This window comes from Podarcis pityusensis (assembly GCF_964106645.2).
Source record: "Podarcis pityusensis genome assembly, chromosome: 10".
NCBI lineage: Eukaryota > Metazoa > Chordata > Lepidosauria > Squamata > Lacertidae > Podarcis > Podarcis pityusensis.
Genome location: NC_138035.1, coordinates 59898116 through 59916856, shown reverse-complemented (window position 1 = coordinate 59916856; position 18741 = coordinate 59898116). Strand labels below are relative to the sequence as shown.

General features: G+C 43.2%; 1 protein-coding gene across 3 annotated transcripts in view; it reads left to right on the top strand.

Annotated features, from left to right (window-relative positions):
* POT1 (protection of telomeres 1) overlaps nucleotides 1–18741 on the top strand; it is a 67119-nt gene that overhangs the window by 34912 nt on the left and 13466 nt on the right. For all 3 annotated transcript variants that reach the window (XM_081023629.1, XM_081023630.1, XM_081023631.1), the window contains 6 exons: nucleotides 2844–3134; nucleotides 7521–7676; nucleotides 14371–14534; nucleotides 15239–15315; nucleotides 16345–16386; nucleotides 17488–17644. In XM_081023629.1, the coding sequence (XP_080879755.1) occupies nucleotides 2844–3134; nucleotides 7521–7676; nucleotides 14371–14534; nucleotides 15239–15315; nucleotides 16345–16386; nucleotides 17488–17644 (887 nt within the window). The remainder of the gene's footprint in view (nucleotides 1–2843; nucleotides 3135–7520; nucleotides 7677–14370; nucleotides 14535–15238; nucleotides 15316–16344; nucleotides 16387–17487; nucleotides 17645–18741) is intronic.

The window sequence follows — 18741 nt, the reverse complement described above, 5'->3', positions numbered from 1 at the left end:
CCGAGGGAGCCGGCATTTGTCCACAGACAGCTTTCCGGGTCATGTGGCCAGCATAACTAAACCTCTTCTGACGAACCAGAGCAGCGCACGGAAACACCGTTTACCATCCCGCCGGAGCGGTACCTACCGTATTTTTCTCCCTATAGGGCGCACTGGCCCATAGGGCGCACCTAGTTTTTTGGGAGGGGAAATAAAGAAAAAAATATTATTCCCCCCCCCAGGCGCAGGGCGGGGGAAGCCTAAGCTTCCCCCGACCCCAGCCCCCAGAACAGGCTGCTATCCGCAAGCCTTGGGAGCCCGGCAGGAACTCCCGCCGGGCTCCCAAGGCTTGCGGATATCTGCCCGAAGCCCAGGGTGCGCTGCTTGGCGCACCCCAGGCTTCGGGATGCAGGCTGCTATCCACAAGCCTAGGGAGCCCGGCGGGAACTCCTGCTGGGCTCCCAAGGCTTGCGGATAGCTTCCTGAAGCCTGCATTCGCCCCATAGGATGCACACACATTTCCCCTTCATTTTTGGAGGGGGAAAAGTGCGTACTATAGGGCGAAAAATACGGTATTTATCTACTTGCACTTTGAAGTGCTTTCAAACTGCTAGGTTGGCAGGAGCAGGGACTGAGCAACGGGAGCTCGCCCCGTTGTGGGGATTCGAACCGCCAACCTTCTGATCGGCAAGTCCTAGGCTCTGTTGTTTAACCCATAGCGCCACCCATGTCCCAACCGCTAGGTTAGATTACTGCAATGCATGATACGTAGGGCTGCCTCTGAAGACAGTTCGGAAACTTCAGCCAGTGCAGAATTCAGCTACGACATTGCTCACCAGGGCAAGACGGTATACACTGTTCCTGGCTCAACTGCACTGGCTGCTAATTAGTTCCCGGGCCCAATTCAAAGTGCTGGTTCTGACCTATGAAGCCTTAGGTGGCTGAGGACTGCAATACCTCAAGGACCACTGCTCTCCATAGGAACTGATCTGGACCTTGCAATCATCCTCTGAGGCCCTTCTTCGTGTGCCTTCTCCACAGGAGATCCTGAGAATGGCAACACAAGAACTGGCCTTTTCTGCAGTGGCTCCCTGTTTGTGGAATGCTCTCCCTGAAATTTGGCTGGCGCTTTCATTATACATATTTAGGTGCCAGGCAGAAACTTAACATCTGCTACCCTCTTAAATGTGTTGGGGGATGGTATTGTTTTGTCTTGTTCTTGTTTTTATTATGTATTTTCTCTTTTTTATATTGCATTTCTATGCTGTGAACCGCCCTGAGAACTATGAATGAAGGGCAGTATACAAATTTAATAAAGAAAAACTAAATTGGGACCATCTACATGCAAGGCAGCTTTTACTGAGCTATGACCTTCCCCTGTAATGCTTATTAATTTCAGTAGTGCACTGGGCTCCTTTGGGAAGGGAGGACAGGAAAGAAAATTACAGTAAGGGAATTGTGCAAACTCTGAGTGGGTTTTGACAAGCGTCTTGAAAGGAGAAGAGATGTAGCTCTACACACGTGTCTAGAGAGTCAGTTCGAACCAGGAGGCAGCAAAAGGGGGCAATTTATTTCAAATCTTATTGTTGCAAATAAATACATAAAGCTGATGAAACAAGACTTTGCTTTTTCTTAGTCCGTATACACTCCTGAGCGGTAATAGAATATATTGCTGAAGTCAGCTGAAGAATCAGAAGCTACCCATTTATCACAGCTTCACAATATTTGTTAGAGAAGCTGCTTTTTGTTTTTGTTTTTAACTATGTCAGAGATCGGGAGTAAGGGAGTTTACCTAGTTTACTTTACCTAGGAGTTAATTAATTTTAAAACTGCTATGTTTCTTTGAATATCATCTTTGATACTTTTTTTTGAAAAATTAAAATATTCTGATCATTTGTTTATTAGAATGGTCATGTTTGAGTCAGGAATGTCAGCCTTCTGAAGCTTAGGCACCCCTAGTAATAGACACACATTTACTTGGGACCAGCTCACCAACCATTCTGTACTATCCACCAAATGACCTTCATGAAATACTCCTTACCGTCTATTTGAAGTTTGAATAAACTTCAACGAGTTCACACCAAATAAGTTAGCAGTGTTTTCATTAGAGTCACATATGTTCAAATTAAGGTTGGGACTAGGTAAAAAAGTAAAGGACCCCTGAAATGTTAAGTCCAGTCAAAGGCAACTATGGGGTTGCGGCGCTCATCTCGCTTTCAGGCCAAGGGAGCCGGTGTTTGTCCACAGACAGCTTTCCGGGTCATGTGGCCAAACCATGACTAAACCACTTCTGGCACAACGGAACACCGTGACGGAAGCCAGAGTGCATGGCAACGCCGTTTACCTTTCCTCCACGGTGGTACCTATTTCTCTACTTGCACTGGTGTGCTTTCAAACTGCTAGGTTGGCAGCAGCTGGGACAGAGCAATGGGAGCTCACTCTGGCACGGGAATTCAAACCGCTGACCTTCTGATCTGCAAGCCCAAGAGGCTCAGTGGTTTAGACCACAGCGCCACCTATGTCCCCACCCGTTTGGGACTAACCTCCGGTTTGCATGGGTTGGATTCGACTTGGTGCACCCCAAGAATGTTGGGCGGCGGAGCGCTTTGCCGAGCTCATATCTTGAAAGTTGAGAGTCGGCCTTTTCAAATACATGCCTGTTACAAAACAATGTGTTCAAAGATGGATGGACTGGCGTTCGTTGCTTTCTAAGCCGGTACATGTCTTTCATCTTGTAATTTGCGATAATTAGTTCAAATGAATGTGATAATCATCCTACATATTGGCTTTTTCCCCACTGAGTTCAAAAAGCAGTACACTTTTATTTTTCCTTACGGCGTTGCCTTTTTGTTCTTGTCGCCTAGATCAAAGAGTTCAGCGGGCAGTTGCAAGGGATTAGCAGCAGTGGATTTGCAGCACTTACCTTTGATGGCACTGTAGGAACACCAGTGGTTCCTCGAACGTCCAGCAAATTATTCACATTTACAGATGAAGACAGAAAAACAATAGAAGACTTGCGCATTTGGGTGGCATCTAATCTTTTAAACTCTGCAGTCGCAGCAAAATTGTCTGGCATTCAGCCGCCTATGTATTTTGATCTCACTTGCCAGCTTGTAGGAAAAGCAAAACTCGACGGATCTTCCTACCTTCTCAAGGTTTGCTGCTCTTCCCGCTCCCCCAAAAATGTGTTAATTCAAAAGCTCTTTCATGTTAGTTTAAAGGCAGTATGTTATAACTAATGCACAGTAAGTTTTCTCCCTTCTTAGCAGCACTGCCAAGAACCAAACAATACTTACTTTCCACTCCTAGAGCTGCTATATTCGAATCTTGACGTTGAAACTCTGTCGTTAGATTGGTATGGGAAATTTATATGTATCTGCTGGTTTTTGCACATTTTACTTTCAAGTTCATGCCTTCAAACTGTCCTGGGAATGTTTGGCAAGGAGCAGAGGGAATAAGGGAAAGAGCATGGAGATTCAGCTGACCTCTAGAGAGGCGTATCCTTGGCCCTTAAGAAAATGGTGGTGAACCTCTGTCTTGTAGGCCTAATTCGGGATAGAATCCAAACCTCACCTGCAAACAGACAACTTCAGAGGGCCTTGCTTTGGTGCAAGTCAGCTGATTGGCTTTGACAGCAAGCCCCTTTTGAAGGTATCGCCTGACAGCCTAATGACATCAAATGGTGGACAAGCGGGCAGCCCCTAACCACCTGTCAAAAATAGCTGAAGAAGGATGGCCAGTTTCTCATCCAACCCTTGGACTGAGAAAAGGTTCCCCAAACCCTACCCTAAGAGGAATGGTTCAGCCAGCCATGCTTTATATGAATATAAGAAGCCGTAGTATTTGTTTGCACTGACTGGCAGCAGCTCTCCAGTTTTCAGTAAGGACTCCTACCTGGTGCTGCAAGGAGATGGTAGGAATTGAACCTGAGATCTTCTGCAGGGAACACATGTGCCCTGCCACTGAACTATCATTCTCCTTTAGCTTAATGTGTGAAGTATTTGAGCAGAACAATTCGTTCTCCCATCCACCACCCCCTTCTTCAAATAGTTTGTAGGGCGGGCAAGCATTGATCCAGATTGAAACCCTGGTGTAAGGAGAGGTACATAGGAGTAATCCTTTGTCTTCCAGTGCAGACTGGATCATCCAATTAAAATTGCATTTGAAGGCCACGTGACTGGTGTAACATGTAGTTTTCCCATGAGATGCTACAAAACATCAGATGCATGCTACACCGTGGGTGACTGACCACATTCAGTGCTCTGTTTCTGTATTTTGGAACATTAACCAGACACATGCAGAAATTTCAGCATTTTCAGTGGTAATAAGCCTCATTATTTGGACATTCACCCATACATTTGAAAATTTCAGTACAGTCATACCTCTTCTTACGAACGCTTCATGTTGCGTTTTTTTGGGTTAAGAACACGGCAATAAATAATAATAATAAAAAGAACACGGCAAACCCGGAAATGTTTACTTCCGGGTTTTGCCTCACGCGCAGAAGCATTCTGCGTGGTTCACACATCCGCAGAAGCGTTCTGTGCGGTTCGTGCATGCGCAGAAGCGCTCTATCATACTTCACACGTGCGCAGAAGCACTGCTCGTTGTGGACTTTTCGGGGTGCAAATGGCACCCCAGAATGGATTGTGTCCGCAACCAGAGGTACCACTATAAAAGATAAATTAAAAAAGGAATCCAGCGCTTGGCTCTTCAAACCAAAAGTTGTAAAGTACAAAGGAGGGGAGGCCGAAATTTTGCTTTGCTGAATGATAACAATGATTAGATTATTAGGGTACTATGACATTTGTGTCAATGGATATTTTTATTCTGAAATTCACAAATGACCATTCCAATGAATATGGGGGGGAATCAAACAAGATGCAGCCAGGGTTTTATTAACTGCTGGGGTTTATGTACTTTTTAAAGTAAATAAATTCATAGGAACAAACAGCAGAAGATAAATACAGTTATCTAAAAGAGGTAATAATTTTGGAGGCAGGGGGACAGAGAAACCCATGAAACCCGATTAGTTAATTTTTACTTCACAAACAAACTGAAGGTAATGTGATTAAAAGCTTATTTTTCCTTGTGTCTGGTCACATCACAGTGCTGGATAGTCCTATCACACTTTGTTTGAACTGGTAAATTGAAATATTGTAATGCTTAGGTAGGAGATGACCTTCCCTTCCCTTTGAAAATGCAACTTATTAAAAACTGGAATTATCACTAGCAAGATAAAAAAAAAACGTGGTTGAAAAAATATTTTGCAGGTCCTTTCTGTGTATATATTATGCATGTTCTAGTTATCTCTTTGGCTTCATTTTCAAGGTGAGATCCTAAGGGCCAAGTGTTTCGTTCCATGTGTTCACTGGAAGTTCTCACCACCAAAATTCTTTCCTGTACAATCATCTTGTAACCTAGAAATAAGACCCTCAGGAACCACACAAGGGCCTTCAGTCAGAAGTTGAAAATAGGGAGATTTCCCACACACTCATGGAAGGGGGAGCACTTAAGGTCTGTGTTCACAGACAGCGCATACACACATCTTTTTGATTGGGCACAATGTTCACATCATGACACTGTTTCTTTGCCTTTTGGCTAAGATCAAGTGTGGTATCATAACCAGATGATGTCCATTACAGTGGTACCCCGCAAGACGAACGCCTCGCAAGACGAAAAACCCGCTAGACGAAAGGGTTTTCCGTTTTGGAGGCGCTTCGCAAAACGAATTTCCCTATGGGCTTGCTTCGCAAGACGACAGCCCATAGGGAAATCTCAGGGACAGCGGGGAAGCGCAGCGCGTCTTCCCCACTGTCCTCGGACCTCCTCCGAAGCCTGGCGGCTGGGCGGGGACACCTCCTCCCGCCGCCGCCGGGCTTCGGAAGGCTCCTCCGAAGCCGGGCGGGGGGGAGGGAAGACCTGCCGCCGCCGCCCGGCTTCGGAACGGTGCTCCGAAGCCGGGCGGGGGGGAGGGAAGACCTGCCGCCGCCGCCCTGCTTCGGAACGGTGCTCCGAAGCCGGGCGGGGGGGAGGGAAGACCTGCCCCCGCCGCCCGGCTTCGGAACGGTGCTCCGAAGCCGGGCGGGGGGGAGGGAAGACCTGCCGCCGCCGCCCGGTTTCGCAACGGTGCTCCGAAGCCGGGCGGTGGGGAGGGAAGACCTGCCCCCGCCGCCCGGCTTCGCAACGGTGCTCCGAAGCCGGGCGGGGGGGAGGGAAGACCTCCCGCCGCCGCCCAGCTTCGGAACGGTGCTCCGAAGCCGGGCGGGGGGGAGGGAAGACCTTCTGCAGGCGGGCGGGGGGCGAAAGTCTTTGCTCCCCCCTGCCTGCCTGTCCCGGAGGGCTTTTGAAGGCAGGGGGGGAGCAAAGACTTTCGCCCCCCGCCCGTCCAGGACCTCTTCTGAAGGCTGGGGGGGGCAAAAGTCTTTGTCCCCCCTGCCTGCCTTCCCAGGGGCTTTTAAATCGCCCCGGACAGCGGAGAAGTCCTCCGCTGTCCCGGGGCGATTTTAAAATGCCGCCCGCCAGCATTTTAAGATCGCCCGGACAGCGGAGAAGTCCTCCGCTGTCCCGGGGTTTTTTAAAATGCTGGGGGTGGGAAGAAAAGCCCTTGCCCCCCCCCCCCCCCAGCCTTCAGAAGAGGTCCAGGGACAGACTGTCCCCGGACCTGGTCTGAAGGCGGTTTCCCTAGGAACACATTAATTGATTTTCAATGCATTCCTATGGGAAACCGTGCATCGCAAGACGAAAAACTCGCAAGACGAAGAGACTTGCGGAACGAATTAATTTTGTCTTGCGAGGCACCACTGTATTTGGATTGTTGGTCTTCATGACTTCATGACTCCAGATCATGACAATCAAGATCCAGATTGTAGTAAGGGGATTACATAAAGCCAGTCTTTCCAAAAAATGTATTTATTGTATGAGGAATGTTACAATAGCAATAATAGCAATTATTTTTGTTGTTGTTGTTTTATTTATACCCCACCCATCTGGATGGGTTTCCCAGGAATATTAATATTTTAGGAGCTTATCACATTTTGAGAAATGTTACTTGAATAAGTGATTCATTCATTATTTAAAACCATTTATATTTCACTTTCAAACTAAAGAAAAATGATCAATTAGTCAGCCAAGTCTTTGTGTAATCTTGGTCCATAAAAACCAGGAAAGTGCCAGATGTATCCTTTGGGGCCAGTCTTGCACCAGCATTTTTAGATCTCTGCTAGAGATGCCAGTAGTTGTCTTTGATTCCACCCTGCTGCCAACACTGTTTTAACTCTCAGCACAGAGAGTTGGGGTGAAATCTGGTGAAGCCAGAATCTCAAAGCTCCTCCTGACCTTCACAAAAGATAGTGAGATCAGAAGGGCCAATAAAACCTACTTCTCCACAATTCTGTGATTCTAAGCACAGTTAGTTCAAAGTGAACTCAGTTGGCTTTGGTCAACCCTTTTAAAGCAAATGTTCTTAGAATTGCAGCCTTAATCTAGAAAAATAAAAAAGTGCCAGTTTTAAAAGGAGAATGAATTTTGTTTCATACCAGGTATGGGATGGCACAAAATGTCCCTTTCTGTATTGGAAGGTGGTTGTTAGAGAAGATGACTTTGAAGGCGACAGTGTTCTCATTCATCGACTAAGAAACCTGACAGTGGATGTTGTCGTTTATGATAATCATGTCCAGTTGGCAAAATCACTGAAGGTAAGTCCTCAGCAGTGCTTTACGTTATGTGTGTGATCTCACCAGAAGCTAGCTACCCAGCTCTATATTTATTTAAATTGTGTACTTTTATCTTGTTTAATCCTCCTAGCAAGCCAAACCTTCTAACCCACCCCCCGCCTGAAAAAGACTAATTGCTTTAATATGCCACAAATAAGTGGTCTCCTAATTAAGCAGCTTTATTCCAGATACTGTGTGGTATCATGCAGTTGTGAACATATGCGAAATGTCTTCCGTGACTTTAAATTATTTCTTGTAAATGAGATAAAACATAGTTTAATTTGTAGTCCCCATTATAAGCAATATTTTTATACTCTTTAAAAGCCTATTGCTCATTAAAACTGCCATTAATAACTGTTTGAATGTGCAGTCCACCATTTCTTAAGTGGCTTTGCAATATTGATAATTTTCAAGGAACAAGAACAGTTTTAACTAACGTTGCTGAAGTGTATCTTGGCAATTTTGTGCTCAGCCCCCTGTCCTTAGTTGCTCTAACCTGCAGAGCTTAGTATACTCCTTGAAGGCATTTAGCCTGCGCCAGTATGTCAAATAGGCTAGATCAATTCTGGCTGCATTTAGCTAGGGTGTGACCAGTTCACCTGGACTTGGTAGTCCTCTTGCCAAATACCACCTTGGTTTTATCGTAGTTAATTTTTAGTAGATGCTCTTTTTTACACAACTGTCCAAATTTAACCAGCATCCTTTTAAATCTGATTTTGTTCTGAGATAACAAAACTTAAGTCGTCGGTGTAGAACAGATTTGGCACTTTACGATTCCCAAGGGTGGGGGCAAAAAAGGAGGGGATGCAATATCGGATTATTTATATAGTAATTAAATTGGAAGGGTGCCAGTATACATCCTTGTTTGACACCTCTGTTAGTTGGAATTGCCTGTGAGAGGGCGCCTTGAAGGCCCAGTCTCACTTGCATGAGGTCCGCTCGATGCAGTTGTTGGATGAGCCACAGAAGTCTTTTATCGATATTTGAATGGGTCACCCAACTGGTTATTCCATATAAATACTTCCTATGTACAGACTTTCCTTACAACTTAATGGTCAGATGCTTCTAATTATACATTGTGCTCACCGTGTGAGAGCTCTGTATTAAGAACTCCCCGAGACCTGCAGGTATAGGGCGGTATATAAATTCTATTATTATTATTATTATTATTATTATTATTATTATTATTATTATTATCACCATCATTACTACTACTACTACTACTACTACAGTAATAATTCCAAACATGGACAGAGAACGCTGGAAGGGATAGAAATTATACAGCCCAAAGAAAAGCCATTTGCCTAAGGCCCTCTCTTCTCCCAGGGCCTTAGGCAAGCTGCCCCAGTAGGCTCTGACAGTGCCACCTTGCCAAAAAAATTCCCTGGCATCATCTTGGCAACTGCATCACCCCCATTAGGGTTACTGGGCAGGAGCAAGCAAGAACTTTAGAGCCCGTTGCTGAAAAGAGCCAGAGGGCTGCAGCGCTGCCTTTTTCATTTGTCCGCAACTCCTCAGGGCCCTGACACAATGTCGCTGTTAGGGAACAGGGCTCAAGCCATAGTGGGGCAGGCGAATAAGAATCAATAGAAAAAAGGCAGTCACGGAACTGAGAAATTGCACACAAAAAATGAAATACTGTGAAAATCCCTGAAACGAGAAGTAATCGACTAGAAATATTATCTTGTGGAAATCAACTAAATAATAAAAATCAAAAAGCTTAAGGGAAAAAATTAGAAGAACCTAAAATAGAACAAAACCTTAACGGGATGCCGGCTAGAAACCTCGTTTCACTGAACAATTTAGTTTCCTCAGAAGGAAATAAAAAAATCATAAACTTTAAATGACCAAAATTCAAACATGGTCTAGATACAGTGTTTCAGCCCTGTTGTTGTTGTTGTTGTTGTTTAGTCATTTAGTCGTGTCCCGACTCTTCGTGACCCCATGGACCAGAGCACGCCAGGCACTCCTGTCTTCTACTGCCTCCCGCAGTTTGGTCAGACTCATGCTGGTAGCTTCGAGAACACTATCCAACCATCTCGTCCTCTGTCATCCCCTTCTCCTTGTGCTCTCAATCTTTCCCAACATCAGGGTCTTTTCCAGGGAGTCTTCTCTTCTCATGAGGTGGCCAAAGTATTGGAGTCTCAGCTTCAGGATCTGTCCTTCCAGTGAGAACTCAGGGCTGATTTCCTTCAGGATGGATAGGTTTGATCTTCTTGCAGTCCATGGGACTCTCAAGAGTCTCTTCCAGCACCATAATTCAAAAGCATCAGTTCTTCGTCGATCAGCCTTCTTTGTGGTCCAGCTCTCACTCCCATACATCACTACTGGGAAAACCATAGCTTTAACTATATGGACCTTTGTTAGCACCCTGTTTTTAAACCTTTTTGTAAAAGCAGTACTAGAATTTTCATAGTGGGGCAGGCGGGCATAAAGATAGCAAACATTTGCAGCTGCCAAGCTCAGTACAGTAATACCTTGGTTCTCGAACGGCTTAGTTGCTGAACGCCGCAAACCCGGAAGTAAGTGTTCTGGTTTGCGAACGTTTTTCAGAAACGAAATGTCCGATGCAGCTTGAGTGCAGGAAGTGCAGGAAGCTCCTGCAGCCAATCAGAAGCTGCGCCTTCGTTTTCAAATGGTTTCGGGAGTTGGAACGGACTTCTGGAACAGATTAAGTTCAAGAACCAAGGTCTTACTTTACTTCCCTTTCCAGTGCCAGAATCTAATGTTCAGTACAGGATGTGTGCATCAGCACCAGTGAGCTATGCCAGTTGCTTATGCTAGATGTCTTGCTCTACTTATTGCTTCATTTAGCAGGAGGTAGTGTTTCTGCTCCCTCCAGCCTTTTCTGCTTCTTCTCGGAACAGGACATGGTTCTTGCATGGCAGCAAGCCTCCGTCATACTCTTGTGTTGCTTTTCCAAACTGGAATATACATGTTAAACTGTTTTCCTGAACAAAGGCCACAGCCATAGGGGTGGTTTTTAACCTCTTTTCTGCATTTGAAATTTCTTCAGGATTGAGTTGCTGTGTAAATCGTTGGTCAAATGGCAGGTGACTCTATTCAATAGCATCATGTTCATTTTTGCAGTAACAGCTGGAGTTTGGAAATGGTGGTTTAACGTATAAATCTGCTTTGTGCTTTCGTGCTGCCACAAAGACAATAGCGACGTCTGTATGAAAATGACATGTTTAATTTTATTTTTAAATTATACATATTTGAAAACTCGGTGCTCAGTGTGAAGGCACATAAGAAGCATAAAACATGGGAAAACTGGGTGGTGGAAGTACATTATGTTTCACTTAATAACAGCACAGTGTGAAATTTATATCGCTGTGTTCCTGCCAACAGCAGTTTGTCTTAAAACACTGCATATTTTTTCCCTTGAATGCAATACAAAACTTTAATTTCACTAAATTGCATGCTACTTGAATGGTAAATTATGTTTCTGCTTTTTATTTGCTACTGATGAAAATAGGTTAGTGGTATTGATGACTATATTTACATTTCAGGCCTTGTATGTTTTCCAGCCTCATGTTGCATGGCACCCGGATACGCTGTGCACCAGAATAATACTTATTTGTTTCAGTATTTGTAGACCATGCATCAGCATATGCTCAAACTGAATACAGATGTTAGTATTTATTCATCATTGATAAAGGCCAGTTGTAGCCAACACCCTCCCAGTCCTATCCCAGACAGCAAGGCCAATAGTCAAGGGTGATTAGATTTGTGGTCCATTACATCTGGAAGACCTCTCCAGTCTTTTTGGCCTAGCAGGCCCATTTTGAGTTTTCAGAAAATGTTGTGGGCTCCACTCACAAAATAGCTGCAGTAGGGATGTGGCCCTGATGCAACATGGGGCATGGCATAGTACAAAATGAGAGAGAAGGCACCAGACAACCTCCATGGGAATTCAGCTGTGTCCTGCTGGTTCTAAATGTGGAGATCGCACAATATTATCATAGAATTATAGGGTTGGAATGGCCATCTGGGCCAACTTCCTGAAAGGCAGGAGTCTCAACTAATGCATCCATTCCTCACCCACCCTGCAACGGTCTGTGGCATTCCATGCCCACTGAGTGCGCTCAGTCCTTCAACTGTTTTGCGTGCATGAGTTCCCCCTTTTTGGTTTCTGCCAAAGAGAACATGGCTGGCTGGCTGGAGCAGCGATCCTGCCAAGTATACTCCACACTGCCAAATTTTGTTTGACATCCCACTTATTGTAACTGTAGTAACAACCTGAGCTAACTCTTCTGCCTGGCATTTGTACAGAATAGCACTGGTGGTTATTGTCTTTGCATCCAACCCAATTTTTATATGGATTTTTAAACATAAAACTAGCTTGATTTTGTGTGGGTGGGTATATGGAGACTCATGATAAGAATTTGCTCTTTACAAACCAGAAGTATACAATGCTGCCCTCCAACGGAAAATACTTATATTGCACATACTGTTACATGACTACAGCCTCTGCTGATTTGCTTGGCTGTGTTATGAGATTGTGAACATATTTTTTAAAAAAATCTGATTGCATCAGCTTTGCTTAATTAGATGTAAACAAGAAATAGCAAAAAAGTTACATACAAAACATTTATTTCTATTAGAAATAAAATATAATTTTATTATTTTATAGTTTGAACTATTATTCTTTAATAATTGTGAATTCTCAATGTTGCACAGCAAGTATCTTCCGAAACTGAGTGGAGCTTCAAAAGCAGTTTTTGTTGTGGGGCCTCTACTATTTAAAAACGGGGAGGCAATAAAATGGTGTGCTGGATGTGATTAAAGAAGCTCTTCAATTACTTATCCATCTCCTGGAAAAAGTAAAGAGAAGCCAGGCCAGCAGATTCCAGTTAGGCTCCAGAAGGCCAAGTCCCCACCCTGTAAGAGCAACAACCTCCTGCTGCAGACCCCTAAAGGAGGGCAGAGCAACCAAGCCTTTTCTCAAGGGCCCAACCAGGCCTGTTTTTAGAACTTTGAGCAGTCTGCTTCCACCCCGGTTGATTAATATGAGAAGATGGTAACATAAGTTTGCTTGATTTAATCTTCCTTTCTCTCCCCTTTTTTTAAGATTGCACTAGTTGGTGGTTACCAGTTAAATTGATGTGTAAGCTGTTTGGGGAGCCTTTCTGGCTGAAGAGTCCGATATAAATGCTTTGAATGAATGAAGTTTTATAGGCTAGAGTCCAGAGGGTTACTTTGCCATGGTAGCAAACATGGTGCCTCCTACCACCACCGGTTTTGTTGAATTACAGTGCCCATCCTGACCGTTGGACCTGTTGTCTGAGGATGATCAGATGTTGCTGAGCTACAACTCCTGCAGCTTATCCTGCAAAGCCCAAAAGTTTCAGGGAGATTATCTCCACTTTCTATGCACCAGTAGGACTTCAACCTCCCTTGCCCTACTGAGTGACAGAAACCTATGCCAAACTGCTTATGAAGTCCCCCTTTGCTTTTAGAGATGTTTGCATGCCACAAGGGGGAAATGCTACATTTAGTTTGCATCCCTTTCACACATGGAACTAATTGCATGGTTCTTTGCCTCAGAGACATAGATTTTGATAGAGGCAGACCTCTCTCTTTGAGTTACGCTGCCATAAGATGTACTTTAATAACATTGCTGCAAACTTCCATTTTCAAGGCCTGCCCAGTAGCTATAAAGATCACCCTTTAAGGATATTTATTTTGTTCTACCGCAGGAATTGTCCATAAAGTAGGATTTTGGAGGAAAAAAGGCCAGTTGCTCAAAATCCAAGCGTCCTAATTTTTATGTGGTTTTATCTCCGCGAGGCAGGGTGTTCTGCTCTCAGTGAAATGCAGTGTCTGTGATACATTAACACCATCTAATGGATGTTAAAGGAAGCAGCAGTAGCTTTGAGAGAGATCCCTTGGCATGGTGCTAAAAGAAAAAGGGGGTATTCACCTTTGTTTAGGTGACTAAGAATCCACCACAACAATAAATAAACATCTCCAGTTAATTGATGCAATTTTGAGTAAATAAATGTTCACTAGACACCATCCATGACCATTGGCCTTGCTTGTCCAACAACAACTAGAGGACCATGGGTTCCTATAGGAACTGTTGGAAGCTGACTTGAGAGAAGGAAGTTGAATGAAAATTGAATGAAAAATTAGCAGACTGCTGCTTGATACATAAAAGAGGCAGGGCCCTTTCTATTGTTTTACCCTGGCTGTGATTCTTATCCACAACCATAGAGATTTGGTTGGTCCTTTCTCCTTTAAGTTTTAGGTGAGCTTTTATTTTGTTTAACTGGCCTTCTAATGTGGGTTGAAAATTCTGCACCCCTGTTTTTATACTGAGTTGTTTATCCCGCTTCTGGTTTTGACATGCAAAATCAATTTTAGTAATTTGAACTGTTTTATGGTGTGCTAATGTATTTTACGTTTCTTTTTTGTAAGCTATTCTGAGTTTATTTTCTAAAGGGTGGTGCGATATAAACTCATGTGGTATTCTATTTTATTGATGTGCTGGTTTTGAACAAAAAGTTCTGAAAGCAATTTGTATGCTAAAAAGGAGACAACATGTTCAGAAAAGTTGTCTCTGGCACAGTGCGATCTAGTTGCACGGCATCATCTTCCTTAACTCTCTTTTATAGATGAAAACAACGAGTCTTGCTTTGCCTTCTGAAATAACTGTTTTATATATTTCAAGGTTGGAAGCTTTATTAGATTGTACAGTTTGCATGCAAAATTCCAAAGTCCGGAAGATGAGCCTGATGTTTCATATCTACAATTTCATCTTCATGGTGGTACCACGTACGGCCGTGGCATTACAAGCCTGCCAGAAGGCCACGCTGATGTTGAGGATTTAAAGAAGTAAGTAAATAGAATCAAGATAGGGTTGTGCCATATGCCTAGAATTTCCCGGACATAGCTGGAATACTGCAGTCGGAAGCAGTGTCCAAGCAGAAATCACAAAAAGGTCCCAGGAAATCTGGACGTATGGCAACCCATGTTGCTTTTGACGATTTCCCTAAATTGCTCAACAACTTTGGCAACCCTAATTCAAGACAGATGTCATTTGGAAGAAGAGTAGGGAATGAGAGAAGTCCTTCATGTTACTAATGGTCAGCCTTTGCTTCCGAGTAATCTGAGTGATGGTTACTTTTAAACTCTATACGCATGTTATACTAAAGAATCAATATGCATAAGAGTCATTGTTGTGGTATGATCGTGCATAGAATAAAAATCAAGCAGCATTAAGGAACCACAGAAAAATAGCTGTGTTTCAAGGCCCTGTCTTTTAGGGGGATACTACCATTTTACCAGCGCATGCCAGTACTACTTTGTATTTATAAAACTCAAGTCCAGCAGCGCTAACAATCTGGCTGTATTAGCATGTGAATTCAGGGAGTCATTGCAGCATGTTCAAATTCTGTTATTGAACATGGTCCCATCGCAATGGAATGAGAAGCGCAAAGTAGATTTCATCTGAGTTAAACAAAATCCCATCTACAAGGCCATTTATTTGTTTACTTCTATGTTTTGATTATTTTCTTCAAAACCTTTTTCATTTTCAGATTCCTGAACTCTGTAGACTTGATGGAAGATGAGTCTTCAGAAAGTCCTTCAGAACCCGAGAATGCTTACTTTACATGTAAATAAACTTGAAAACAACACTCAGCTCTGTCTTCCTTGCTTTATAGTATAGTACTTCCATGTTCTTTTTATGGAGTTGCCTACCGTTTCTTTTAATGCAAGATAAAAATATTCAGGAAACCCTAAAAATGTGTGGACGTGAGCTGTGGTCCATCACTGACTTCTTTGATCTCAACAGCTGATTAAAAGTAGCTGAATTACATAAGATAGTTTTGCTTTCTTTGTTTATGTGCAAAATTGTTTTCTCTGTAATCTTGGGTAAGAAAATACATCCTAAGATTATAGAAAGTTTAAGTGACAAGTAGGTGGCAACATTTTGCACCTCATATCAGGATATTTGGGACCACATTACATTTTCTACCAAATGGAATATGCAATCTACGTGTGAAGCATGATTGATCATGTCTAAAAAGATCTGTTTTTTCCATGTTTTAAGATTTTATAATGTTAATGATTTCATTGTACAGTGGTACCTCTGGTTAAGTACTTAATTCGTTCTGGAGGTCCGTACTTAACCTGAAACTGTTCTTAACCTGAAGCACCACTTTAGCTAATGGGGCCTCCTGCTGCTGCTGTGCCGCCGGAGCACGATTTCAGTTCTCATCCTGAAGCAAAGTTCTTAACCTGAAGCACTATTTCTGGGTTAGCGGAGACTGTAACCTGAAGCGTATGTAACCTGAAGCGTATGTAACCCGAAGTACCACTGTACACTATTATACTTTTTAAGAACCATAGAATTGTACCATTGCAAGAGACTCCAAGCATCATCTAGTCCAACCCTTCAATGCAGGAATAATTTAATGAGTTGGAATTTTAGAAATCCTCTTATAAATAAAAATTAAGTGATAATGCTGTAAGTAGTCAAAGCTCATGGATGCTGTTGCTCAAACATATGGCTTCTTGTCATCTTAAAACAAGATGTTTTGGTCTGTGTTGAAATTTGTTGGGGCATATTAATGTCTCTTGCAGTTTACAGGGAGATGTAAGTGGGACAAAATTAATTCCCTCTTTCTTTTCTTTTTCAAAGTAGGATCTTGTTCAGAAGGATGCCAGCAGTTATCCGTTACAGGTAGGACTCACAGATGCAGTATACCTTTGATCCAAATAAGTTCTTCTTGCACAGTGTTGTTTCTTGCAAAGTGTTCTCCCCTGAAGAGAGTTTGGATTTGATATCCCGCTTTATCACTACCCAAAGGAGTCTCAAAGCAGCTAACATTCTCCTTTCCCTTCCTCCCCCACAACAAACGCTCTGTGAGGTGAGTGGGGCTGAGAGACTTCAAAGAAGTGTGACTGGCCCAAGGTCACCCAGCAGCTGCATGTGGAGGAGCGGAGACGCGAACCCGGTTCCACAGATTACGAGACTACCGCTCTTAACCACCACACCACACTGACTCTCCCTGAAGCACTCTGTGCTTCACCAAGCCCACTTTTCCAGGTTGTACCCCCTCTAGAATGGCTCAGAGTGTGGCATGGGAAACTGCAGCAGAATAGAAAATCAATAGAACTAACATTCTGCTCAGCTAAGGCATCTTTTGTATTGATAGTAGGGAGGCCTGAGATATTTGAACTTTGCTAATTTTGATAGGTACTGACCTGATCCACATCTCCCTGACTAACATGCTGATCAAAACGTAATATCCATCAGATTTACGCTTTCCAAATAACCCAGCACTGTCCTCTGCTCAAAACGTATCACAATACGTTTTCGAAACGCACGTGAAAATATGTTTTAAAATCCACATTTTGAGATGCGAAAATTTTTAAACCCTTATTTAGGGTGGATTAAAAAAGTAGCAGATGAGATTGCATATACAGTCTTATGAGTGAAGACATGCACAACTGACATGGATCAGAAATAAATTGGTTTTACCCAGCGAAACACTTCATATTTCTGCCTGTTAAGCCATCAGTTGTGCAGACCTAGGGTGTGCCCACTCTTAGTTTTGTAAAGAGCTGGACACAACAGATGTGTGTATTTTTAATTTCAAAACATGACGTGTCTATTCACATAAGTGCATATTCAGAATTGTCACGCCCAGACCACAGAATGAATTCAGAACTTCCAGCAATTTAATAAAGCTTTGTTTAAATTTACTTCCGAGCTGCTATTTTCCTCTCATTTTATGTTTGTTCACATCAGTACAAGCCTTGATATCTTTGTGTTTTACAGTGCTGAGAGATCACCAGCATTTTGAAGTGACTGCACTGAGTACTATTTTGAACAGCAGGAGTCCTCAGCCGTATCGCATCAGAGCTAAGCTGAGACAATTTGAACCTGAAAAGCTTCATCAGTCTGTTAAACTTCATTGTCCCCAGTGCAATTTGTTGTAAGTGCCATGATACATTTTTCTCTCATGCTGCTTTGGAGATGTTGCTTACATAGTTTCCTAGATTTTTGGATCAGTGGATCTTGGATGTACAGCAATATCAAGGGCTGGTTATCATATCCCTTTGTCATTATATATTCCACCCTAAAAATGTGCTAAAATGCCTGTCTAGATAAAGGAACATGATATTAGCACCTTAAAAATTCACTGCTGTTAAAATATAACGTGCACAGTAGAGATTTGTTTATTATTAACAAATGTTTAATTTGCCCTTGCACAAATAGCAAATACAGTCGTACAGTGGTACCTCGCAAGACGAAATTAATCCGTTCCGCGAGTCTCTTCGTCTTGCGGTTTTTTCGTCTTGCGAAGCACGGCTATTAGCGGCTTAGCGGCTATTAACGGCTTAGCGGCTTTAAGAAAAGGAAACAAACTCGCAAGAACTCGCAAGACGTTTCGTCTTGCGAAGCAAGCCCATAGGGAAATTCGTCTTGCGGAACGACTCAAAAAACGGAAAACTCTTTCGTCTTGCGCGTTTTTCGTCTTGCGAGGCATTCGTCTTGCGAGGTACCACTGTACCTCTACTTATGTATCCCTCTGGATACGGAATCTTTGGGTTACGGCCACGGCAAACCCGGAAGTGTGTACTTACAGGTTTCGCCGCATGCGCAGAAGTGCTCAATCAAGCCATGCACAGAAGCGCGCTTCAATTTACGTGATTTTTGGAGTGTGAACGGACCCCCGGAATGAATTAAGTTTGTATCCAGAGGGTCCACTGTATTACTTTTTTTTTTACTGGGTAAGGTGTTTTTGCTTCATTGTGTGACATTTATGGTATCAAGCAAATTGACTGACAGACAGGAGAAGCTTGCAAGTATTTCAGTGTGTTCCCTTCCCCCATTTTTTTATTGAGAGACTTCCGTATAGAAGGCAGAGAATGATTCCTCCATCCCTAATATTAGCTTGGCTTCTTAATTACTCTACCCTATTAAGTAGCAGTCTTTGATCTAACTTTTATAACCAAAAGCAAAAGAAGCTGGGGTGATCACTTTGATTCATGTTTAGTCCTAACTTCCTTCTTAATGTGGAATGCTCCA